This window comes from Chelonia mydas, chromosome 4, assembly GCF_015237465.2.
Source record: "Chelonia mydas isolate rCheMyd1 chromosome 4, rCheMyd1.pri.v2, whole genome shotgun sequence".
NCBI lineage: Eukaryota > Metazoa > Chordata > Testudines > Cheloniidae > Chelonia > Chelonia mydas.
In genome coordinates this window covers 62,778,272-62,805,282 of record NC_057852.1, presented here as the reverse complement: position 1 = coordinate 62,805,282, position 27,011 = coordinate 62,778,272, and the positions used below count along the sequence as shown (strand labels likewise).

At 42.7% G+C, this 27,011-nt stretch overlaps 1 protein-coding gene across 1 annotated transcript in view; it reads left to right on the top strand.

The window, feature by feature from the left end:
- The first annotated feature begins 18,007 nt into the window (after positions 1-18,007).
- Positions 18,008-27,011, top strand: part of PDGFC (platelet derived growth factor C) — a 247,475-nt gene continuing 238,471 nt past the window's right edge. The window contains exon 1 of the mRNA XM_007071271.4: positions 18,008-18,898. Within this exon, the coding sequence (XP_007071333.1) occupies positions 18,781-18,898 (118 nt within the window). The 5' untranslated portion in view covers positions 18,008-18,780. The remainder of the gene's footprint in view (positions 18,899-27,011) is intronic.

Below are 27,011 nucleotides of genomic sequence, written 5' to 3'. Positions count from 1 at the left end.
ATCAGCGAGATCCTTGGCTAGGGCTTGAGAAAAATAGGATGGACTCTCTGTATACCCCTGGGGAAGAGTAGTCCATGTATATTGCTGACCCTTGTAGGAGAAGGCAAAGAGATACTGGGATTCAGAGTGAACTGGGACAGAGAAGAAAGCGGAGCACAAATCTACAACAGTAAAGTGGGTTGCATTTGGAGGAATAGACGCTAGTATTGTAGCAGGGTTAGGAACCACTGGAAAAGAAGGTATGACAATACGGTTAATAGCTCGAAGGTCTTGAACAAATCGCCACGATTTGCCATCAGCCTTTTGAACTGGGAGGATAGGGGTGTTACAGGGGCTGGAACAAGGGACAATAATTCCTTGTTCTTTTAATGCAGATATAACTGGAGCAATCCCAGCCTCTGCCTCAGGATTCAAAGGATACTGAGACAGGCGAGGCAGAGGTTTGGAATTGTCTACAGTAATCCAAACTGGGTCAGTATTTAATCGGCCCACTTCAGATGGGTGAGATGGCCATAGGGAGGAAGGAACCTGAGAGATTAGGTGCTCTAGGGACGGAGTTAAGGGACAGCAAGGGACCGGAGTGGAGAGGGAAGTTTCAGACAGCAGGGAGGCTACAGAATCACATAAGGAAGACTGAGGGATTTGCAGATAGACACCATCTGGGGAGCAGTAAATAGAACAGCCAAGTTTGCATAGCAAGTCCCATCCCAGAAGGTTTGCAGGGGTGGAATCAGAGAGGAGGAATGCATGCTCCTCAGAGAGGGGACCGACCTGAACAGACAAAGGTTTTGAGAGGGGAAAAGAGGTAGGGATCCCTGGAATGCCAACAGCAGACACAGATTTTCCAGATCGGGGAACCTCAGGCAAGTCAGTGGTACGGATTGTAGAAAGAGAAGCTCCAGTATCAACAAGGAAAGGGAGAGAGAGATCATTTACAGTCAGGACACATTCTCCAGTAGGGGACAGAGGTAATAAGGGAGCTAAAACTTTGTGAGGTTCCCCAGCATCCCGTCATTGTTGGGGTGAAAAATAGGGTTGGGGATCAGCTGGAGGAACCAGCGGGGGGTTCACTTGATTTCCCATACAATTATTAGGTCGTCTTGGACACTCTTTTTTCCAGTGTCCAGGCTGTTTACAGTAGTTACAAACCCCAGTTAATCCAGCTCCCCGCCCCCTTCCGCAACCCCGTCCCAGTCCCCGGTGTGGTCTGCTTAGTCCTGAATAATGCTGTATCTGCAGAGCCATAACTTTTGGGAGGACTGTTCCGCCTTTCCTTTTAAAGTGCGGTGGCAATGCTCTGCTACTGCCAGCAATTTGTCCATGGTTTCAGTCTCCCATCCCACACTTATTCGTTTTAACATGCTGCCTGTGGCAGGGAGAAGACCATCAACAAATGCATGTGCCAAGGCCCCCTGCCCATTTACATGGGGCTCTTGTATTCCTGAATGTTGTAGGAAAATATCAGTTAGCCGGGACCTATAGTCGCCTGGGCTTTCTCCTTGCCCTTGCTTACAGCAACGTATTGCTGTCCAGTTTGTTTTAGGAGACCACACTTTGGGAATGGCTTGATGCAGGCACTTCCAAAGAGCCATACACCAGTCTCTGTATGCCGAATCTGGGCCAGTACTTTTTATGGTTGAGTGGCGTGCCTCAGCTGGCCAGTCTGCGGCAGCCAACCATTTTTCATAATAACTGGCAGGAGCTAACAATTTACACAGTTGGAGGAGATCTGTCTCAGAGGGTTCATAGGTTTCACAGATTAACAGAAACTCCTCAGCAAATTTGACAGAGTTTTCCTGTGGTTTGGGAAAACTTTTAACTATAGATAAAAGTTCCGTACGAGTCCAGGGCTTATAATCCCATATGGACTCACTTTCTCCCATCTTAAGGACTCGTAAGGGTGCCACAACAGTTTGATCAGAGTCTCTCATTAACCTCCCATCAGGTTCTCTTTTCCAAGAAGAGATGTCAAGAGAATCTTTGCAGTCTGCTTTGGATTTCTTCTTCATAATATTTTGCAGAGCTGCGAGGCCAATGAGGGTATCTTCTTCACTTTCATTATCTGTAGTCACTGAAGATTTTTCCTTTTCTGATTTCTTATTTGCGCAGGAGTATGGTGGGGGTCAGGTTTGATCCGGATCATTGCACAGGACTGGGCAAAGGGGAGCGCTCGGACTAGTGGTGGGAGAGACTGCATCCAATTGAACTGTTAGTTTTTTGATAGAATTTTTAAGAGAGGTGAGTTTTGACTCAGTCCATCTACGATTTGCCTCTTCCCACCACTGCATGAAGCAGTCTACTTCTCCTCTCTCCAATTTGGTTTTTGGGAGGACGAGTTTGCTTTTTAAAGCATCCACTCGATCCTTGTCCCAAGAACCTAACAGTGGCCACTGTAATTTGGGTTTCTCTAGAGCTAATTTGGACCATTTTTCAAGAAACCTACAAGAGTCCGGACCCCTCCTAAAATACATAAAATAAGCTGGAGTTCCCTTAGGGAACTGTTCTACCTTAGACTTCTGATTACCCATCCAGGAGGACTTCACACAGCACTCACACAAGAAGGAAATTCGGGCTCAGCAGAGCGGTACCCGGTGCAACACACAGAAAGGAGCCCACAGGCTACTGCCTCAACTGCCCTTGCTTTCACACCAGGAGTTATACCCAAGGCATGGTGCGGCTGCAGCTGTGCAGATTCCACTTATTCAGACCGTGGGGACGGGGACCCCTTGGTCAGCTAGTCTTCGGACAGAGATGGCTCCCAGATTCACACACACACCACGGGGAAGACGGATAGACACAAAGACAAGACAGTCCTCAAACTGGTTAAAGCACAAAAATAATAATTACCTGAGACGTCTGATTCCAGAAGCTGGATCCAAAGACCCCTACCCGAACAGAGTGGGAACCAACAAGTTCAATGGCGTAGACTGCACTGCTGCAGTGTACCTTTCTGTCTTGTGGAGGATCGCTTGGACTAAGCGTCCAGGCTCCGGCTGCCACGATCGTCCTGCAAGGCAGTCAGGGATCACACAGCCTCAGTGAAGCCACTTGCCATCTCGGTGGGACCTCCAAATTGTCAAAGTTTGACTCAGACTCACAATTTATCAGACCACTCTGTTTTATTAGCAAAGCTGCTCTGCTAATACATTTAGAAGTGAGCCCCCTGAGTGGGGCTTGTGTCTCTTAATTTATACAGTTTTTTGGAGAACGAGTTACAGAGAAGTTACAGACAAAAGAAGAAAAAGATTTTAGTCACCACCCTTCGAGATCCCTGAGACCAGTCACGTATCTTCAATTACCTGCCACCCTTAACAATCTCCTTTAACAGCTTCCAGTTAACTTAACTAATTGCCCTTCACACCTTCCATTCTGATGCCTGCTTCTTAGATGTGCTGGCTCTATCTTAATTGCTTCTCCATTCAAAAGCTAACTGTCCCTACGTGTGCTCCCTCAGATACTTTGTAACATGTTTTGGCATGCCCTCTCATATACAATGTATCCAGCATGTCCCCTTATACAACGTTATACTTATACAATGTTATACTTCCACAGTACTCATAGCAGTGCCGCTGATTTGAAGGTATACATTGTCCCCAAATGTGAAATAGTTATGGGTGAGCACAAAGTCACAAAGTTCAGCCACCAGGCTTGCCGTGACATTATCGGGGATACTGTTTCTGATGGCTTGTAGTCCATCTTTGTGTGGAATGTTTGTGTTGAGGTCTTTTACATCCATAATGGCCAGGATGGTGTTTTCAGGAAGATCACCGATGGATTGTAGTTTCCCCAGGAAGTCAGTGGTGTCTCGAAGATAGCTGGGAGTGCTGGTAGCGTAGGGCCTGAGGAGGGAGTCTACATAGCCAGACAATCCTGCTGTCAGGGTGCCAATGCGTGAGATGATGGGGCGCCCAGGATTTCCAGGTTTAAGGATCTTGGGTTGCAGATAGAATACCCCAGGTCGGGGTTCCAGGGGTGTGTCTGTATGGATTTGTTCTTGTGCTTTTTCAGGGAGTTTCTTGAGCAAATGGTGTAGTTTCTTTTGGTAACCCTCAGTGGGATCAGAGGGTAATGGCTTGTAGAAAGTGGTGTTGGAGAGCTGCCTAGCAGCCTCTTGTTCATATTCCGACCTATTCATGATGATGACAGCACCTCCTTTGTCAGCCTTTTCAATTATGATGTCAGAGTTGTTTCTGAGGCTGTGGATGGCATTGTGTTCTGCACGGCTGAGGTTATGGGGCAAGTGATGCTGCTTTTCCACAATTTCAGCCTGTGCACATCGGCGGAAGCACTCTATGTAGAAGTCCAGTCTGTTGTTTCGACCTTCAGGAGGATTCCACCCAGAATCCTTCTTTTTGTAGTCTTGGTAGGAAGGTCTCTGTGGGTTACTATGTTGTTCAGAGGTGTGTTGGAAATATTCCTTGAGTCGGAGGTGTCGAAAATAGGATTCTAGGTCACCACAGAACTGTATCATGTTAATGGGGGTGGAGGGGCAGAAGGAGAGGCCCCAAGATAGGACAGATTCTTCTGCTGGGCTAAGAGTATAGTTGGATAGATTAACAATATTGCTGGGTGGGTTAAGGGAACCACTGTTGTGGCCCCTTGTGGCAGATAGTTTAGTGTCCTTTTTCTTTTGTAGAGAAGCAAAGTATGTGTTGTAAATGGCTTGTCTAGTTTTTGTAAAGTCCAGCCATGAGGAAGTTTATGTGGAAGGTTGTTTTTTTATGAGAGTATCCAGTTTTGAGAGCTCATTCTTAATCTTTCCCTGTTTGCTGTAGAGGATGTTGATCAGGTGGTTCCGCACTTTCTTTGAGAGCGTGTGGCACAAGCTGTCAGCATAGTCTGAGTGGTATATAGATTGTAATGGATTTTTTACCTTCAGTCCTTTTGGTATGATGTCCATCTGTTTGCATTTGGAAAGGAAGATGATGTCTGTCTGTATCTGTACGAGTTTTTTCATTGACTTTATCATTGACTGTTCCTGTTGTTCAAGACAATGTTGCACCATGATCACTACATTATCACAACAGAGTCAAAAACAAGCCGTGTGCTTGAATTTATAAATTGTTTATCTAGTGAGTTGCTATTCCAGGTCAGAATAAGCCCTTGTAATTCAAGAGTCTGCAACAGTCTGCCCACAACTTTTAGTTAGGTTATATAGTGTTTTATGTTAGTCATTTAAACAATAATGTAAATATATTTGCAAAGTATTTTAAAGTAGGGTGGAGGAATATGATGTCCTGTATTTTTAAGTGTTTCGGGTGCCCCGTACTCCTCACCCCAGTGAAAAGCCTCACATTGGTTTTGATTTCTGTTTTGCTGTCAGAACAATAAAGCTACCACAGTAGACAGCTGCCTTTAAATATCTCCCCACATCTCTATCACCTTCTCTACCTAGTCCAAATGTAAGACATATAATGGTGGTTTTGCCTTAAAACATTTTAAGTCTCAAATGGTCTAATTAAAAACAAGATTTATTATGAAAGGAGAGAAAAATAAATTAGTTGTATAATGTCTACTCGAATTATGCAAAAACTAATCCAGATAAAACAGATTCTCAGCTGGTGTAATTTGGAACTTTTTCATTAGCTTTGTGTTAGCTAATGTGTTTTTAAAAACACACTTTTTATGCTAGTGAAGACATACCCCAAGTGTCTCATCTCCTTTCCACCCCCAAGAGGTTGTCTACATGATGAAAAGAGGTGATTCTTGAAATCAAAATTAGTTTTAACATGGACAGCTAACTGGACTGTAAAGGTGTTAAACTCTGTCAATACTGTTAAATGGACTTTCCAGTTATGTTAAAGTAATTCTACTGAACTAACTTGGTTGATGAAAACAACTTTTTTGTCATGTAGACAGGGTCCAGATAATTCATGTCATTTTATGTATAGTCTGAAATCCTTTTGATGTTAAAGGTGCTGTTCATCCTAATCCTAGATAATCCCCAAAAATTTTTACACAGGTGTCCCCTGAAGTGAGAGATTAGAGCTTCTTATAAAAGACATGTTTTTCAAATCTATCGGGGTGTATTTGCTGAATTGGATAACCACTTTGTGGTTTCTTTGTTTCCTTTTAATTTACAATTCCAAGATTCCCTATTATCTTTGACTTTACCTTGCCCTTGAAAAGTAATAAGTATAGGGAAATGATCATTCCCCACTTCTTCTTTCTTATATATTTCCCAGTTACATTTACTTGAAATATCTGCTGTTATAATTCCCAGGTTTAAGCAGGAAAAACTACCTTCTGCTGCATTAAATCTAGTTGGGACACCATCATTTAAAACCACTGGATAGAAATGCTCATTGATGAAAACAAAGCATGCACCATTTTTATCAGTTGTCTTATTTCCCCACAATTTCTTATGACTATTTAGGTCACCCTATATAATATATGGTCTTTTAGCATTCTTCACTGTTTCTTGTAGCTCCAAACTTTCTGATTTCTCACATGGGTTATAAATATTATAAATCGTTAAATCCTTGAAGAAATATTACTCTTCTGCATTGGGATCTCAACAGCATTATAGTCTAGGCTTACTTCTTCATTCTCTGTGGCTATGTAGTTTAATGTTTCCCTTATGATAGCACAAACACCTCCTCCTAATTTTTGGTCTTGCCTAAACGCAAAATACCCTGGAACTTTAAATGCAAGCTTTTCAACCAACCATGTTTCCTGGATACATAAGACATCTAGTTTAGCTTTCATTTCCTTGATATTTAGTTTTAGTTCTTAACCATGTGCTATCAGACTGTGCACATTCCAACAAAAGATTGTGATCTCTATACTTACCATATTTCACCATTAGCTTCATTCAAAATTGCATGAATACAGTCCATTGACAAGTTGATAATATACAAGTATTTTTATGCTGCCCTTCCTACCATTTTATATTTTTCTATTTTTTCCCGAGTTTGTCATGTAATCACTTCTATCATAAATGCAATAAACCTTTCACACAAGTAAAGTTAGGACTTGTCCCTAGATGATTTATGTTAGGATATAGATATTCAGGCCTGTCTGTAAAGGCCTATACTCTAAGAATTTAGGTGTATTCTTATCACTTGGCTAGTTGGAGGTATAATAGAAAGAATCAAAATCCCTGTCTGCCAGTGTAAGGGCCTTCTCTCACTGTGACAGTCTGAGGCCCTGTTCTTAGGCTAAGGCCTTTGGCTAAGCAACAGAGGCAGCCATAAGCTGGGAAGCGACCGGTCACCTCCTCACATTCCAATCTAGTCACATTGAAAGAAGGTGCTATTGGGCTGTTAGGAATACAATCCTGTCCTGATAGTGCCTATCACCTCCAGAGAAAGGGAAGTGCCTAAAAAATGTAAAAGGAAACTTCGTTTGATAGCATCCTTTCTGGCAAGAACTCACTTCTCAATAGCTGGGATGTGAAATCCTCACTTCTATATTGTTTTGTCATTATAGTTCCCACTTTGCTATTGTTTGTCTGTATAATCTCTGTCTGGTTCTGTGATTGTTTCTGTCTGCTGTGTAATTAATTTTGCTGGGTGTAAACTAATTAAGGTGGTGGGATATAATTAGTTACATAATCATGTTACAATATGTTAGGATTGGTTAGTTAAATTTCAGTAAAATGATTGGTTAAGGTATAGCTAAGCAGAACTCAAATTTTACTATATAGTCTGCAGTCAATCAGGAAGTGGGTATGTGTGTGGCAAATGGGAACAGGGAATGGGGGTGAGGAAATTGGAATCATGTTTTGCTAAAGGGGGAAATGGGAACAGGGAATGTGGGTGGGTAAATTGGAATCATGTTTGGCTAAGGGCAGGAATGGGAACAGGGACACAGGTGTAAGGCTCTGTGGTGTCAGAGCTGGGAAGGGGGACACTAAGGAAGGAAACTGGAATCATGCTTGCTGGAAGTTCACCCCAATAAACATCGAATTGTTTGCACCTTTGGACTTCGGGTATTGTTGCTCTCTGTTCATGCGAGAAGGACCAGGGAAGTAAGTGGGTGAAGGAATAAGCCCCCTAACATCTGACCGTTATTGCAGAATATTTTGCTGCTATGCTACTAAAAAACTTTTAGTATTACCACCTGTCAGGGTTCCCTCTCGACTCTGAACTCTAGGGTACAGATGTGGGGACCCGCATGAAAGACCCCCTAAGCTTATTTCGACTAGTTAGGGTAAAACTTCCCCAAGGCACAAACTCATTGCCCTGGGAGGGTACACTGCCACCACCAAGTGATTTAACAAAGAATCAGGGAAAGGACCATGTGGAGTTCCTATTCCCCCCAGAATATCCCCCCAAGCCCTTACACCCCCTTTCCTGGGGAGGCTTGAGAATAATATCCTAACCAATTGGTTACAAAGTGATCACAGACCCAAACCCCTGGGTCTTAGGACCATAGAGAAATCAGTTAGGCTCTTAAAAGAAACAGAACTTTATGAGAAAGAAAAAAGGTAAAAGAAGCACCTCTGTAAAATTAGAAGGGAAGCTAATCTCACAGGGCAATCAGATTTAAAACACAGAGGATTTCCCTCTGTGCAAAAACTTTAAAGTTACAAAAAGAAAACCAGGAATACACCTTCCTCTCAGCAGAGAGAAAATCACAAGCCAAAACAAAAGTAAACTAATGCATTTCCTTGCTAGTACTTACTAATTCTAATGGAGTCGGATTGCTTGCTTTCTTGATCTCTCTCCGGCAAGCACTCAGAACAGACAGACAAAAGCTTTCCCCCCACCCCCCAGATTTGAAAGTATCTTGTCCCCTTCTTGGTCCTTTTGGTCAGGTGCCAGCCAGGTTACCTGAGCTTCTTAACCCTTTACAGGTAAAAGGATATTGTGCCTCTGGCCAGGAGGGATTTTATAGTACTGTATACAGGAAGGTTGTTACCCTTCCCTTTATATTTATGACACCACCATAATACTATTTTTAGTCCTTTATAACACAATAGTAAATTTTCATTGTAGGCTGAAATTTAGCATATAATTTTTTAGTCTATGAAAACTTTTTTTCTACATATTAACAAAACCTACTGCCATTTCTAAAGCATACAAGTATAAAAATGCAGGCCCCAGTCCTAGAATAACATTGGCATAGGTGAATCCCTGGGCCTATATGAAGCATCACTGAAGTCAATGGAACTTTGCACAGGTGCAGTGGAATGTCATTGCAGGATTGGGACTTTAGACCAATACAGGTTTAAATAACATGTTAAGCTTTTTAAAGTGCTTGTTTTCCATTTTTAACAACTCATAAAAGGCATTTTTAAAAACATTTCATTAGTAATTAATGATACTTCATTCCTTAATGAACAGTAAGAAAAGATGGGGAAGAGAGAATCCCTATCCTTCTTTCTTCTTAACTTTGACCCTGATCCTGATCCTGCAAACATTAAGTGCATGCCTAACTTCACTCATGTGAGTCACAGACTTGATGGGACTAGTCATGTGAGCAGTTACGCACATGCTGAAGATCAAAGCCTTTGGTTGCACTCCACACAGAAGAAAGGATCTGTGCAAGCAGATCCTAGCATAGAATTGGGTCCTTAATCTTCCTTCCATCCTCATGAAAATATCTTTCCTCCTTTCTCACCCTTCCTCTAAAGGGGAGCTCTTCTTCCATAGCATACACAATGGGAGTTTCTTTGTGCCTACCAGAGGAGATAGTATGCAGGGAAAGGAAGAGATTATTCTTCCTTGTTAAGATTACAAGGGTCAAGATCTAAATCCCATTGAAGTCATTGACAGTCTTTTCATTGACTTCTATGGGCTATGGACCAGGCCACACCACACCATTAAAAAATGCTGGGTATGCTATAGAGGAGGTAAAAAAATAAAACCAAAAACCACAAAGCCAGTTGTGGCATTTTCTGTTTTTTTATTGTTGTTGTTTTTTTGTTTTTAGTATTTTTCTGCATCTGGTTATCAATTTTTGCTAGTTGCTCTACTTTGTATTTTACATCAAACAACAGAAGAGAGGGAAAATAGAAATTAGATTGGATGTGATCATGTTGTGCCCTTGCAGCAATCAACTATACCAATCTCCACAACAACAGACATGGATCCAAATTTGTCCAATATATTTTTGTTTTGTCATTGTATTTTATATCAGCATCTTTAAAAATACAAAGACATTGACAGAAACTATCTTATCTGAATGGTTTATGTTTAGGAGGTTGCAGGCAAAAAGGATTTGGAAAAAATAAAAATAAACATTTCAAATAATATATATTTGTTTAAATCCTATGTAATAGGGTAGCTGGCCCCTTAATTGAAATTGGGGTCAGCTCTCCTGTTCCAATATAGTTGTGCTGTGGTTGGTGTAATGAGGAGGATGGGGCTGCCCTTGGGAGCTATAAATGAAAGACATCCCAAAAGCAATAAATAACACAGAACCCAGAGTCCAGAATGTGAGCTGGAAAGTCCTGAGACTAGAGAGAGCTTAGGAGAAGAGCAGTGCTACCTTGAGAGCTTCAGTGAAGAGATGCCTTTGAAGAAGGAAGCAGTAAGAATCCCCTAAGGAGTAGTAGAGCCAAGTAAGGCAACTGGGATCACTTACAAACTTCACCAGGTCAGATAGGGCTGATGGCTGACAGCAGGAGAGGGATATCCCGGCTGGCTCTCAAAGCTGGAGAGCTGAAGCCAGGGAGGGCTAAAGGCTGCAGAGTGATGAAGGGGTCAGCCTTCTGATGATTCTGGGCAAGAGTTGGATCCATGCCTGGGAAGGAAACTGTGTGAAACTAGAGGAAACTAGAGAAGCAGGGGTAAATAGTGGTGAGAGAAGCTGGAGCCACATCTGAGTGTCTAAGTATGATGAAAAATGCCAGAGTTGTACATGGTATGTTGCTGGACTGCTGGGACTTCAAAGATTGAATGCACTGTTTGGATTGTGCTGGGGATTATGGCTGTGGGACTCTTTTAATAAATTAACCCTGCAAAGGCTGTCTGTATGTGGAGATACTGGGGACTCTGGAAAAAGGGGAAACTAAGGCAGGATCACTTGTTACGCCATGACCTGATGAAGGAGGGTGCCCCAGCTGTGGCTACCTTCTCACGTATGGAGGACAACCTGGGCAGCTGATCAGGCCAAGGGAAAAGGAAAATTGAGGCAGGGGGTCCTTGCAGGGCCACCCTTAGGTGGCAAGAGGATATTCTAGAAGCAGTTGCCCTATGACACCCTGAAAGTAAAATGTTTTATATATATATATATATATATATATATATATATATATATATATTAGTGTTTTTATTACATCTACCTTTCTGTATTTATGGTGCAGTACATTAAACTGAACGTATAACTTATTTTGTGGGGAGGAGGGGAAGGACTGGAAGCTCACTGTGAACAGGGTGACGGAGGGACAGGGAGTGGGGTGAGGAGAGCTAGTGACTTGACTGGGGTAGGCAACTGGCTCTCCGCGGGAAGTGTGGGAGGTCCTGCCGGTTCCTACCTGATCCCAGGCCCTGTGGTGGTTGCTCCAGCCCCTCTGCGTCCCACGCTTGCATCTGGCCCCCACCGTGTGTGTGTGTGAGTTTACATGAGAGTGTGTTTTTCTTTTTGTCATGACCAAAGTGTGGGTGGTCAGGGCTAGTGGCTGAAACAAGGCTGGGAACAGGAGTGATCACAGCTGCAGTCATAAGTGCTGAACAGCCAGTGACCTGCCGCTGCTAAACTTAAAAGCAGGCCTGCTGGTTCCCTTGTGTCAATCAGGTAGTCCTACTGTAAGTAACCCAGCTGAGCTTGTTCATGTGCCTGGAGGCTGGCCTGGCTAGTCCTCAGCCTCAGCTAAATGAGCTCATTCTTGACACTTCTAAATCCCCAGCTATTGCTTGCTATTTGTAAGAAAGCAAAAATCTCTAAGCATTTTAGGGCAATAAGTGCTTGATTCAAAGGGAATCTTTTTATGGATGTCAATGAGTTTTAGATCGGGCCCAAAGGAAAGATCATATAAATCAGAGCTACTGTGGGTCAGCTTTAATTTATTCTTCCTTTTTTTTGTCAAATAACTTATTCCTGTTCTTCCCCAAAATGTAACTGGCTAGCTGAGAAAATTCATTCCGTCTAATCACTGTCTCTGATCCACTTTTGCTGATCTAGATCACTGAACTCTCAAACACTTAACTTCACTCAATGTCTGCAAATAGCCTGATGGGTAATGTCAATATCATAATTTTTTCAGTTGCCTGGGCTATTTTGCGGTAGTATGGCTGCAGTATTAACATATTTAAAAGTTCTTTCTTCCTCAAGCCACATGTGACTCCCATTCATTTCAATGGAGTGTCACCTAAAATCATAAAGGACAGTATTTGTTTGTGCACAATGCCTATAAATACTAATCCAGATCAAAGATCTATAGGTTAATAATAAAGAGTTTTTTGAGCTAGACTATGGCAAATTCCCCCCCCACACTCCCCAAAGGCATAAATCCAGCTTTATGTGAGAAATCTTAACTGATCAAAGAGTTTTTATCGGTTGAATAATGAAAGAATATACCCTTTCAAGGGGGCACTCCTTCAGTCACGAGGCTGAACTTCCATTGCCTTTAGTAGTGACACTATCTATGGAAGGACATCCAGATTTGGCTCATAATTAGTCAATTTGGGGTAATCCTAGTAATTGCAGACCAGTCAACTTCACTCCAGTACCAGGAAAATTTGTGAAATGATAATTTAAAAATGGAATTATAAAACATGATGAACATAATATAAGAAGAAAAAACCAGGTCAGCTTTCTCTGGAGGAAAATTCTGCCTCTCTAATCTATTAGAAATTTTTGAGTGCAACAAAATAATGAAGTGGATGACACAATTTATTTAAACTTTCAAAAGTCTTTGATAAAGTCCCTCACATGAAGATACTGAAGAAGCAAAACTCTTATGAGGTGAGAGGTAAAGTACTGTCATGGCATAGAACTGGCTAAGAGATAAAGTGGAGGACTAAATAGACATTTTTTGACAGGGCAATGGGTTCAGAAGATGCAATAGGGTTCTATGTGGGCCTGGTGCTGTTCAAAGTATTTATCAATGATCTGGAAAAGGAAATGAACAGTAAAGTGTCCAAATTTTAGATGACACAGGGTTAGTTTGGTTAGTCAAGACTAAAATAGACTGAGCAATTTCAGAAATACTTAATAGTGTTGGATGAACAGGTTGCCTGAGCCTAAGGGCAGGTCTACACTACCGATTAAGTCAACCTAACTTACGTCACTCAGGGGTGTGGAAACCCTTCTCCCCACAGTGACGCAAGTTTTGTGCTCTCCACACCGGCGCGTTGTCAGCATGAGAGCATCTCTCACCAGCACAGCTTCCACTTCTCGCTAAGGTGGAGTAATTATGCTGATGGGAGAGCACTCTCCCGTAGGCATAGCATGTCTTCACCAGACACGCTACAGCGGCACAGCTGCATTGGTGTAGTACTGTAGTGTAGACTTGCCCTAAGTGAAATTCAGTGTTGATAATGCAAGATAAGGTGCATTGGAAGAAATATTCTGAAGAACTCATATACATTGTTGTGTCCTAAAGTAACCAGCCATTCAGAAAAAATAATAGTTGGGCATTATTGTGGGTGACTCAATGTAAACCTCTGCTTAATGTGCAGTGGAAATTAAATAAATAAAAAACCCTCAAACAAATCTTGAATGCATAAGAAATGTGATAAAAAATAATAATTAAAAGATTATTCCATGCCTGGAATACTGTTTAGTTCTGTCGCTTTCTAAAAAGGATACAACAGAAATAGAGGGGGCTTAGAGATGGACAAGAAGTACTAAATGCGTAGAGACTTAATGAAGAGAGATTTAAAAGTAAAGAATTCTCTAATTTATAAAGGAAATAACAGGGGATATGGCAGAAGTATACAAAAATAATGCAAGGGATAGAGAAGGTTAATTAAGTGCTTCAATTGATCTATTCTCAGAATACAAGGACAAAGAAACATTCAGTGAAACTGAAAAGCAACAAATTTAAAAATGATAAAAGGAAATACTTTTATGCCACTAGATATCACTGAGAAGAAAAACTTAGTATGATTTTTAAAAAAGATATAAATGTCCATGCTTCAAGGAACAAGCCAATCTTTATCTGCTGGGGGTTTAGAAAAATAAAACAAAACAAAACCTCCCAAAAGAGGGAAATTTTATTCCATAGTTGTCCACTGTGGGGTTTCTTGCACTTCCTTTGAAGCATCTGGTACTGGCAAGTATAAGAGGCAGGATATTGGACTAGAACCACAGGTCTAATGCAGTATGCAAATTCCTCCAGCCAAAACTTTCAAAAGCAACTAGTGCTTTAATTTGTAAGTGTCTAACTTGAAATGTTTTGAAGGTGTCTGAATTTCCAGAAAATACTCCGCATCTATCCTCTGAAAATCAGTACCCCTTAAGCTGTCTCTGGTTAGATGCTCAGTAGTGGAGGCACCCCAAATCACTGCTGAATTGATGAATGTTCCTATGTACAGTCACTTTAAAATCTTGGAAGGGATAAATAAGCATGTCACCCTAGCTATAATTTCTATTCCAGAAACATGCATTTAAATATTTGTGTGTGTGCGTGTGTGTATATATATATATATATATATATAAACTCAAATCTAACTTGTATTTTCCAAAACAAATAAAACCTGGTTAAAATACATACTACTTTGTCTAATAATCAAATGTTATTGTTTATAATCACCCAAGTAAGATTTCTTTAAAGCACTCAGTTTGTCATATTTGTTTTCTCATTTTTAAATAACAAGGGTGGAAGACAGAAATCAAATACAGTCTCCTTTGCCTGTACCAAAGCTCTCTGGGGCAGGGACTGTCATTTACTGCATATTTGTACAGAGCTTAGAACAACCTCGTTGTGGCCTTTAAGTGTTCCTATAAACTGATTAATTAAAAATAGAGGTTTCAGAGCAGCAGCTGTGTTAGTCTGTATTCGCAAAAAGAAAAGGCGTACTTGTGGCACCTTAGAGACTAACAAATTTATTTAACCATAAGCTTTCGTGAGCTACCGCTCACTTCATCGGATGCATTCAGTGGAAAATACAGTGGGGAGATTTCAGTGTGTATGGTAACAGCCATTGTTTCATATTCTCTATGTATATAAATCTCCCCACTGTATTTTCCACTGAATGCATCCGATGAAGTGAGCTGTAGCTCACGAAAGCTTATGCTTAAATAAATTTGTTAGTCTCTAAGGTGCCACAAGTATTCCTTTTCTTTTTATTGAAAATAGACAACGCCTGTCCATGCCTCGCTGGTTTTAGAGTCTCCTGTAGGTATGGTAGAGATGCAGGTCTGCTATACAAGAGGGGAGAAAGGTTCTGGAGGGCCATAGAGCAGTTGTTTTCAAACTGTGGGTCATGATCCAGTACTGGGCTGCAAAATGTAAGGCACTGGGTCATGGTGGCTCTGGTCAGCACCTCCGACTGGGCTGTTAAAAGTCCCATCAGCAGTGCTGCCTGGCTAAGGCAGGCTAGTCCCTACCTGTTCTGACACTGCTTTGCACCCCAGAAGTTGCCAGCAGCAGGTCTGGCTCCTAGGCGGGGGGACCATGCTGCCCCCCCCACCTGAGCACTGGTTCCCAGCCAATAGGAGCTGGGGGTGGGTAGGGGGGTGGGTGTGCCTGCAGGCAAGAGCCACATGGAGCCCCTTGTGTGCCTCCGCCTAGGAGCCAGTCCTGCTACTGGCCGCTTCCGGGGCACAGCATGGTCTGCGGTGCCAGGACAAGCAGGAAGCCTGCCTTAGGACCCCCACTGTACCACTAACTGGGAGCTGCCCGAGGTAAGCTTGCATCCCAACCCCATGCCCCAATCCCCTGCCCCAGCCCTGAGCCCCCCACGAACCCAGAGCCTCTTCGTGCACTTAAACACCTCATCCCTGGCCCCACCGCAGAGCCTGCACCCCAGCCCAGAGCCCTGACCCCCTCCACACCCCATTCCCCTCCCCCAGCCCAGAGCCCCCCCACACCCTGAAACCCTCATTCCTGGCCCCACCCTGCAGCCCTCACCCCTGCACCCCAACCCTCTGCCCCAGCCATGAGCCCCTCCCACACCCCAACCCCCTCATCCCCAGCTCCATTTGGGTTTGCAGGCATCAAGAATTTTCTTCAACTGAGTCACCAGAAAAAAAGTTTGAAAACCATTGCCATAGAGGACCCTGGTAGAGTGCAGGTGGAACTTTACTGTGCGTGGGGCTAAGCATCCATTGGTGCATAGATCTTCCCCCATAGTCAGCTCAAGGCCACTGGATTGGAGTAAACTCTGAGGAGCTGCTGCAGAACTGCATTGTGACTAGGGCAGGGAGATGATTCATCCTCCTTGACCCCTAACACATCTGTTAAGCATCCTCACCCCCTTACTCAGGCTGAGTGCTGGACTGCCAGTGTGAGGCTTAGTGCACTCAGGTAAGGGAGTCCTTGGCAGGTTTAACAATATTTTTGATTATATTTATATAGGTCTTATCCTGAAAGATGTTGCATATCATCATTTCCTACTGAAATGAATGAGATGTGAGGGCACTCATTGATTCACAGAACTGGGGTTCATTCTGCTAAAGAAACAGCACAAAAGCTCTCCCAGAGGATAGCTGCTTTAAAAGGGACAAGGATGTAGCTTGATTCACTGAACAGTGCTGTAGGTTACAAAATAACATTTCACCAGAGGGAAGATAGTGGTTATCAAATGTTGAATGACACAAAGTAGGATTTCAATTTATTTACGTAAATGGCTTAACATTCTCATTTCAAGGTAGATGAAATAATAGGTAGTGATGAAAGAAAACTAAGCTGGCAAATAAGCATTTAAAAAAAAATCTCTTCCTATTTCATTTCTAAATATCAGGGGAACAATTTAAATGAAGGGTTTAACTATGCATTTATTTTTTCAAATACAAACCAATTGTCATCAAAACAAATAAACAAAAACCCATAAATATAAGAGACTTTCACAATAAAGAACTGTCACCATAATGATTTCTCTTAATTAAGGAATTTGACAATGAATAAAGAAAATGAGAAATTGGCCTGAAGCACAAAGAGCCTGATTCTCCATTCAGATCCCCATAGACAACCCTCGCCAGCCCCCTCTGAAGCCAACAGGGCTGTGGGTCTGGCCCCAGGGACCTGATTGCAACAGTAGGGCCAAAGTCTGTATGTGGAGCTGAACTTCCTCCTAGTTTGGAGCCAGGCTTTTGACTGGGCCCACTATCAAGGCTGCTGCAAGCTGTGAAGTTTGGCTGGAGAGCCGAACCTGCCCAAAGCTGAGCAGTGGTCCGAGCTGGGGATCGAGCCCATCTCTATTTCAAACCCCACAGCCAGGGGTGGCTAATGGGTTGTGTGCTAAAACCAGCGACGCCTGAAGGGTCAGAAAGGCTCCCTGCGCTGTACTGGAGACAAGACGCCCCGACTCAGCCAGAGCGAGCGGTGATGGGCCGTTTCCTGCGATCTGCCGTGACCTGGCACCAAACATCCCGCTGATCAAACCAGGAGCGGCGGGGGCTCGCCCAGTCCCTCCCGTCTCTTGGCGGCCTTCTCAAGCGCCGGGGGCTCCCTGGAGGCTTGGGGCCGTTGTCTGGCAGGTTAACGTTTGTTTTGCTTGCTCTGACGCCTTCCCCTGTGCCGGAGCGGGCCGAGCTCAGCCCGAGCCCGGCTGCGCCGCGCTCTGCTCTAGCACCTGTTGGGTCGCCAGCTGGAGGCCAGAGGCAGAGAGCGCGAGCCGGCGGCGGCGGCAGCTCCGCTTCCCCCCCTTCCCGGCTGCCCGCGCCGCGGCAAGCTCCCCCCACCCCTAGCAGCCCCCGCCTGGGCTGGCCACTCCGGCTTCCTGCGCGCCCCTCCCGGCGACGCGAGGGTAACCTCCGCCGGGCGGGAGCCCTGGGCCAGGGCGGTTCAGCCGCGCGGCCCCGGGCAGAGGAATTGCGGGGTGCGGGCCAGGAGGAGAAGGGGGATCCGGGCAGAGGAGCGCAGAGGGGGCGGGGGAAGGTGAGACAGCAGGGAAGAGCCGAGGGGCTCTGGGGGAGGAGGGGGACCGCGGGGAGTAGGGGCAGGCTCCTGGGGGAGGGGAGCCGGGCCGGCTTGCTGGGGGCTCCGGGCGGCGGAGCTAGTCTTGACTCTTTCTTTTAACGCGAACCGCTGTCGCGTCAAACTCAAACCAGGTGCCGGGCTCGGGCTGCGTGCAGCCGCTGGCGGGGGAGAGCGGAGCAGCAGCCTGCCCCGGCTGCGTGCGCTGGGACGGGCACTTTGTTCGCGCTCCCACCCCCTCCCCTGAGGCCGGGCCGCCGGGGGGCAGGGCAGAGACACGCGAAGGAGGGGGGGAGCGGAGCCCTGCGGAGGGGCTGAGGGACGCTGCCCGGCTGGCAGCGCGGCTGTCTCGCAGAGGGCGAAGAAGGGGTTTCTCAGGGAGCTCGCCTTGCTCTCCGCCCCCTCCCCGCGCCGTTCCTGCTGTTTTGCTTGTGGAGCTGACAGGTGCTGCTCCGAGTCAGCGGCGAGTCCTCTCGTCCCCTCCGCCCTTGGCCCCAGTGTGCGCTGGGCGCCTTCGCCAGCCCCGCGCGGATTGCTGAGCTCTTGCGAAGCTGGTGTGGGTCCAGCTTTTGCTTTGATCCTTTAGCGCCCCCCCCCCCCCCCCCAGACACGGAGAAGAGCGCTAGGACAAAGTTTTGGATGGGATTATGTGGAAACTACCCTGCACTTCTGCGCTGCCAGAGCAGGCTCAGGGCTGCTTTCTCCCCAGCGGCGCAGCCATCGCCTGGTGGTGGTGAAAGAGACTCGGGACTTGCCGGCGATCTGAACGTGCCTGGTGTGTGTGATAACTTCCCCCGGTCAGCCAAATGCTCCTCTTCGCCTTCCTCCTGCTGACATCTGCCCTGGCCAGCCAGAGACATGGAGCCCAAGCGGAGTCCAATCTGAGCGTCAAGCTGCAGTTCTCCAGCGCCAAGGAGCAAAATGGTAAGGCACGGACAGTGTTCCCAGCCAGGCTGGGGAAGGAGGGGAGGGTGCATTAACTCTGCAACTTCGGACGCCGGGCTGTCTCGAACCTGTGGCTCTCTCAACAGAGTGTAACTTCACAATGCACAACACACCGTGCAGGCAGTCCTGAGCGAGGCTGTAAATATCTCATTGAAACTCACTGCGGGAGGGGGAAAAAAAAATCTTACGTCGCCCAAGTGAGCCTTTAAGATCGAAGCCAAAATGAATGAGACTTGGCAGGTCTGTGTTCGCTGTGTGTTTGTTACTCCAGGAAACTTGTCAGCCTCGTTAACTGAAGCAGGGGAGGTAAAAGGGCACCAATTAACTAGCCAGAAGATAGCAAAGAAGGAAGCTCACAGCCTGTTTGGAGACTTTATTTTGTGGGTGGTGGTTTAAAATGTTTCTTTTCTTTCTTTTTGTTTTTCTAACCACACCTTTGTGCCCTAATCCTTCCTTCTCTGGTAGGGTGTTTTTGTGTCCGTTGGTGAATGGGCACTATTTTGTATGTGCTGGAAACCAGCTATTCCTGCATAGGAAATGAGAATTACTTTCAGCTTTCAAGTGTACCTGAAATGTTTAGAAAACTCTCAGATGCAAGTTCCCTTGGGCGGGGATTGCTCAGAGCTGGAGAAAGGCTCCTTTCATACAGCAAGGGCAGCTTCAGGGTGTGTAATTTGCTTAGCCTCTGAACTCCATATGATTTACATTATTCAGATTTTTAAGGGCCTTTTCTCTTGATCTACTATTATGAAGTCATTTTAAACACTACTTTAAAAACAGTAATGTTATGTACCACATGAAACCACACTATTTATGCAGAATGTCTACAATTAGGCTATTAAACACCCTGTTTTCCAGTGATGTATGCCAATATACAAGGGGGAAAATCTTAGCAGTTTGCCTGTTAGCTAGACGGTTGTTTCTCCTAGACAAACCAACATAAAGGTGCAAGCAGCATACTCCCAAAGTTTTAGTAGTTTATAAATGAAATATAACAAAAATGCAAATTTAAAGACTTGCTCAGTTCAGCAAAAACTGTCATCTTGAACTTGACTCTCTTGATATAAGTATTATATGCTGCATCTTTTAATACAAAACAAATAAAGAACTAAGTGGCCTGTTACAGGCATTATGTGAGTTAATAGAATGTGTGGTGTTACCAAATTTAGCAGAAGAGATTAATATTGCTGCTGTTTGCTAATGTGATGACATATGGCACCTGCAGACTGCCTGGGCTACTGATCAAAGAGCAGCACAGGGATCAGTCTCTAATCAGAGCAACTGCAAAGGGCTAGGGGAAAGTGATCAAAAGAGTCAGAAACCTGACAGGAAAATTAATCAGACTATCCTTTGTCCACAGTACAGGAAAATATCTATGTTGTGTGCGAATAGAAATATCTTCCATCCTCCCAATTCATCTGACTGATGGAGGTTTTAGGAAGCCAGCTAGAGACAAAGTGGATTCAGGGCAAATGTAATGAAAATATGCTTTACTCTTTTATTTATGTGGTGTATACAAGGAGCATATTGAAGTGTTTGAATTACCATAGTTTTCTCAACGCAGACAAAGTTCACGTGAGAGACATAACAGGTTGTCAGCCTTCCACAAGGGATTTGTTATATGACAGTGCAACAGGGTCTTAAATAGACACTAAGGCCTTATTGCCTAGTTGTACAATAAGAAAGTCTGAAAAGTGAAACTGCTACACAGGAGAGAGGTAGAATTTCTATAAAATAAATATTTATGGATAATATAAATAGTTATATCTGACAGCACAACTTAGGCACTGTTCATATACTGGTAATGCAGCTGCCTGAGGTTAAGCTTCAGGTGGCTAATGATCCAGTTTGTCACTTTGTGAGGTACAGTAACTACATCACAGTCTTGTAACAAATACAAAACCAGAAGAAAGAGAAAAGAGTTCCAAAAATGTTACTCTTAATATATTAAATATAGTTCATATAGTATAGCTATCTGAATAGTTGTTGACCTATGCTTTCATTTCCAGCTCTTAACTGTTGCACTTAGTCTAATGTAAAAGTTTAGCTAAAACTAAAACCAATACTTAATTTTTTTGACACACTTTAATTATTTGGGGGATCAGTAACGTTGGTCAGACCAGTTGTAACTTGATTTAATTAGAGTGATTTTTTTTTAACTCTATAGCAATCTAAAGAGTGTATAGCTTTTAGCTAGAGGCAGGTTAAAACTCCATGTAGTTGGCTAGGAGATGTTGCTGTTCACATGCCAAAGCTTTATATACAATGTTTTGGTTCGAAGAAAAAAGCGGGGGGGTGGCGGCTGGGAGGGAGAAACACTTATCTCCATCATCCTAGAAATACAAAGTTCTGACTCCTAATTGCTAAATTGATATCTAGCCAAACAGTTGTACTACAAAACAAATTAAAATCGTACTGACTGCATGCTAGAGTAGCTATTATTGGTTCAAACTGCTCTGGGAGTTAGTTAATAACTTATTGCTTGAATAAAGTTAAGCATGTGTATAAGTATTTGCAGGATCAGGTCCTTTTTGTCAAGAATCCAAACCATTACCTTGAAGATGTAACTGTACAATGTGACTCAATGTAGTTTTTTTTTTGGGAGGGGGGCGGGGAATGTAAGGCGTTCTCTTGTTATATTGCATATTAGGAATTACATTTTAGATACTGGTTTCCTAGTCTGAATTTTTGTACACAATTAAAAGGTAGAAATTCTCATCAGAAATAAGTATTTTACTGCCATCGGCCAGGAATTCAACATGATGGGTGCTGTGGGGCCAATATAGTTCTACATGAAACCACTTAAAACTACATACTTGCTTTTGTCAGCCCTTTGGTATAATCAGTTTAAGTTTCTTGAAGGTTTATTTGTAAACTCTGCTTGGCATTAAGGAGTCTTAAAATTATTTAATTCTGGAATATCTTTACTCAGTTGAATTACAAAACTAAAGATTAATAAGTTGTTACATTTGGAGGCTCAAAAGTGAGTGATCGTTTGGTAGGCATGAGATTGGAGTATGTGCTATACTTGGTGGAGGCTGCTATTTATATGGATGAATTGTTTCCACATTTCTGTGTAATTTTGACCAAGAGGGTTCTGCTTGAATGGGTTGGCAAGTTTACAAAGCTTTGTAAGTTTCTATCATAGCTCTCTAAAATACATTCATTACCATCTTTGTACCCATACCAGAACAGGGTCCAAGAAAAAAATTCTGAGATTCAGTTACTCTTTTGAGAAGTTCCCAATCTCCCTTGCATAAGATTTTATTACATTCATTGCATTTTTTCCCTCCTATTACCCCTCCCCATCTCTCTTTTCCTGTTACTCCTTTCATCCTGCCACTTCTGAACCTCTCCTTTTGTCTTTCATTCCCCCATTCATGGCGCTATAGTTTCAACATTTGATAAGTTGGATGGGTCAAATTCACCACTGGCAGAAGTGAGTGCAACTCATTTACCACAAAGGAGATTTGTCTATTGATCTCTCAGCAAATTTGGCCGCAATATAGCAGTGACAGGAGAATGTAGGTTCTATAGCCATATTTTTGGCTGTTGTGGGACAAGATAAGTTTTGTAAAGCAATTCTATTAAACTATAGAAATCAGGGTATATGTACAAGAATATTACGTAATACTTCTTTGTGTAAGATGACAGGAAAACCTATTATCAGATGCCATGTATAACAAAATAGTTTATCTGTAATCTGCATTTAAAAAAAAACTACTATAGAACTTCAGGAGACCAAAGGCTTGAGATGAATCAACACACAACCAAAATCAACTGATTAGAAATATTAATTCACATGGAATCAAGTTTTGAGCATGAATAACAGCAATCACAGGTAGTGCACCAGTGTATCTGTTGATTTTCTACAAGTTATTGTCTCATCAACGGAGCCTCTGCTTATGATTTAGTGATCTAGTTCCTGTAACAATTTGTTAAATGATGGTAAAAAGTGTAGTTCACAAAGAATTCCGGAATGGAGAGTGACACCACTTTTAGTAAAGCTGTCTGAATTATTTGCAACAAATCTGAAGTCCACTGGAGGTTGATACACCCAGAAACCTCCAGGTTGTGGCCTGCAAAAAGCTCCATGAACATGGGTGGAGTTTCAATGTACAGCTGAAGAGCCAGTGTTCATTGAATTTCCTTCCCATGGCTGGCCTCCCACATTTCCCCACAATAACTCAAACCAAACCATTGGTTGCCCACTTCTTACACCACATATCTTCAAAGAGAGATTGAGGCTGTGTAGGGGAAGGTAATTGACTGTAGTATGGTCAGGGGCTGGTGCTGGATTTTCCTTGGAGGATTGAGTTCACTTAACTCAATCCTCTAAGTAGTCCTGTAGAAGCCTGTGCATTTTATACATCCCCAGTCCAAATCCTGCAAGATTCAGAAAGTCATGATTTCAAGAATAAACTGAATTTAAATGGAATATTTAGAGAAAAAAACTACTCACAATAAAACAATGCATTTCAAAACAGCCAGATCTAAATGTTCTGCTATCAACTATAACTGGTCTGACAAATACGAAGAAAATCTGCTGACTAATGCTGGGTGGTGCAGTTTTTTTCATTGGCAAATAGATGTCACATGTTCAGAATTATATTTATCTAAAAGGAAAAGTAGACATGAAAAACTTCTGAAGTTTAATCTGTTTCTGTTTAGTTCAAAATGAGGGTTTGGTGTGAAACTTTTAAAACCCTTTTATGGAAAGAGTTAAGGGTTGTACAACACCCTTTTTAAAGTTTTAAACACGGGATTATGTGGCAAATTGGAAAAGTTTTAACAAATCTTCAAACACGTAATCAGTTTAGTAAATAACTGCAAGAACATTTTAAGACTCATCATTGGCTTTGTAGTTTACTGTTAACATTAATACCACTACTATTTATAGTACTACTTGTAACCTTTCTTTATTTCAGCTTCTCCTCTCTGTTACATAAAGTTTGTTTTAGTAGTGTGGAAAGTTCCCTACGTGTTTCCACTCCTGCCTTTTGTCTACATTTGTTACATATCTAGACTTGAATATTGAATGCAGTTTGCTTAAAATCTGATTTCTTGCAGTTATTGTTTTCTAATAGATTTACAGAACTTGAACCACAAATTAGTATTTAAACTGTGTTTTTTTTATTTTTTTTTACCTCTTGCAGTACTTTCATATCATAGAGAGAAACAGAATGTATACCTTGAGCCCATGAGAGCCATTCTAGTAGAGGTCTCATGTTGAACTCTGTAGATAAAGTCATCTACATGGTTAGGATTTAATCCTAACCTTTTGGTTCTAATTATTATTCCAGCCGACATGTAGTAGCAAAGTTGTGCTTTGCTGCCTGCAGCAGTGGTATTGCTTTATAGCAACGTTTTTCATGTAGTCATTAGACCTGTCTGGCAATTCCTAACTGTTGCAGTCTGCTCTCCTTTTCACAAGATTAGCTTATTTGAGTGGAATTTAGGCTGTTGCTCCACCTCTTTATGGCTTTTTGTATGTAAAAAAGAGCTATTTTCACCTCGGTCACAAAATGGATGTCATGCAAAATGAACCTCATGGTGGGTGAGCACTCTGGAGGATGTCCCAGTAGACAAGTAACTTTCAGCAGAGTACATAGCTTTGTAAAGGAATTGTACTGCAGAACAATAACAGAAGTAACATTCCCATATGTGAACGTTTAATAAGCACTTAAATAAATTTATATGTACCTGATTGCTTTGGAGCCAGTAAATGATTTGCACACTGTGATTTACTCAGACCTGTTACTCCTTGTTCAGAAGACTTGTGCAGCTTTTATTTGAATCTGAAATATTTGGGAACACCATGTAGATGAAACCTCGTAATGTTTTATCAGCACAAAGCTGCAGTATAATTTTCACATTCTTGAGAGACTTGTGGGATACTATTTTAAGTTTTCAGGGTCCAGAAGATTTATGCATTCTTGGTCCACATTTGTGTCAGCTGCAGTATGCACCTGCCTTTTGATCCCTTTGCAGAGAGAGCATATTGCCAATATTACACTGGAGTTATATACAGTTAATCTCATGCTCCCACAACATGCTATCTGGATTCAAGTCCTATTGTATTAATGGGTCCTCTGATGTAACTACAAATAACCGATAAATAATGTTATAAAAACAGCTAATCTCTGTACATTGGTGGGATGGTTGAGTCGAAACAAAACATAAACTGGAGAAAATCTTTATGAACAGAAAGCAAGCAAGGTAATATAAGCAAAAGGAAATATCAGTTAAAAACTTCCTCAGTCTCTGAGTCAACCCAGTCCTTAGAATTAGGTTAGTGAGCGCTAACTTGCCCAGAGGTTCTCCTCCTGGGCTGGTGGGTTAATACTCCACTCTATTGCAAATGTGTCAAATGAATGCTAAGTGGTGTAAAATATTGTCATTCTGATTTGGCATTTTATATTCCCCTTGCACAGGTGTAAACAACTGTGCAAGGCAGTGGGGTATCAGGCCTTCTGTCTCTGAGGGCTTGTCTTCAGTGCAGAGTTTACTCAGGGTTGTAGCTCAACTGTTGCCCTGTGGGTTTTTTAACCTATACCCTGTGGGTATAAGTTGCACTTGAGATAGTAGAAACTCATTAGCTGCTAATACAATCCATCTGTACAGCTTGAGTGTTATTTGCCGGTGTGGCTGCTCTTACTTGAACTAGGCTAACTGCAGCGGAGTTAACTCTGCAGTGAATATATAGTCTTAGTTCATCCTTTTTATAGCCTTTCCACTTATTCGTGGGAGGGTAAAAGAATCTGAGTGAACCTCTCATTTACTGGGGACCGTGTAGTATCCCTGCACCTCGTCACATTTCAACTCTGATAGAAATAAGGTAGTGTTCAAAAGTTATTTTTCATACAGTCAAATTCTCTCATTGTACTAATAGTGGAAGAGATGCAAAGAAGGAGTCCTTAAAACGTTATCTTTTTTCTATGGCAGTTTGGCTCTTATTAATTAATTTTCATGAATGAAGTGTAAACATTTACTGAAAATATGATTAAAAGCAAGTTGAGAAGATCTTTCAAGTCTTATCCTGTTTCCTCTGCAAAAAACCCCAGATACTTCCACCCTTGAAATTCTTCCTGGATTTTTCTTAATATGTTTTTATTTTTGAACCTATCACCAGAGTAGAACTAGAGAGGGCAATCGGTTAAAACGTGGAAAGGCACCAAGTCTGGATAACATTCCCATGGAGGTTTTTAAGGTGGACTCAAAGAATACAGTAGACAGTTTGACAGACCTCTTACAAAACATAATGGAAGAAGGAAAAAAAAACAAATGAGTGGGGAAAGGGTTATATAATGAAGCTGCCAAAGAAAGAAGACTGCAGTCAGTGTAAAACATGAGGGGCATTCAATTGCTGTCTCTCCCAAGTAAGATATTTACACAGATTTTTTCTAGATAGAATAAAGGTGTTGATGAGAACTGGCAGGGGTCAGACAGGTGAAATCATGTATAGATCAAGTAGTAATGATAATCCTGTCATCGTAGGACTGTTGATCAAACAAATCTCATAGAATCTCAGGGTTGGAAGGGACCTCTGGAGGTCATCTGGTCCAACCCCCTGCTCAAAGCAGGACTAATCCCCAATTTTAGCCCCAGATCCCTACAGGGCCCCCTCAAGGATTGAACTCACAACCCTGGGTTTAGCAGGCCAATGCTCAAGCCACTGAGCTATTCCTCTCCCTGGAAGTCACTGTTTTATATGAATTTTATAGATTTCCAAAAAAGTCTTTGATACAGTGGAAAGGACAGTTTTACAGAAGTTGCTACACCACTATGGAATCCCTCAGAAATTTGAGAACAGCATTCAGAGCTTCCATGAAAATATGAAATGGGAAGTTATACATAATGGCCAGCTGACTAAGCCATTCAAGGTTACTGCAGGTGTCAGACAAAGATGTCTGATGTCACCCATGATCTTATTGGTTGTGCATTGGGTAATGAGAGAAATTATAGAATAGCCAAGAGGCATACAATGGACTTTCACAGAGAAGTTAGAGGACCTTGACTTTGCAGATGACATCAGCTTGCTATCCAATACCCACAGAGATATGATCTCCAGGCCTATGTACCATTAAAGAAA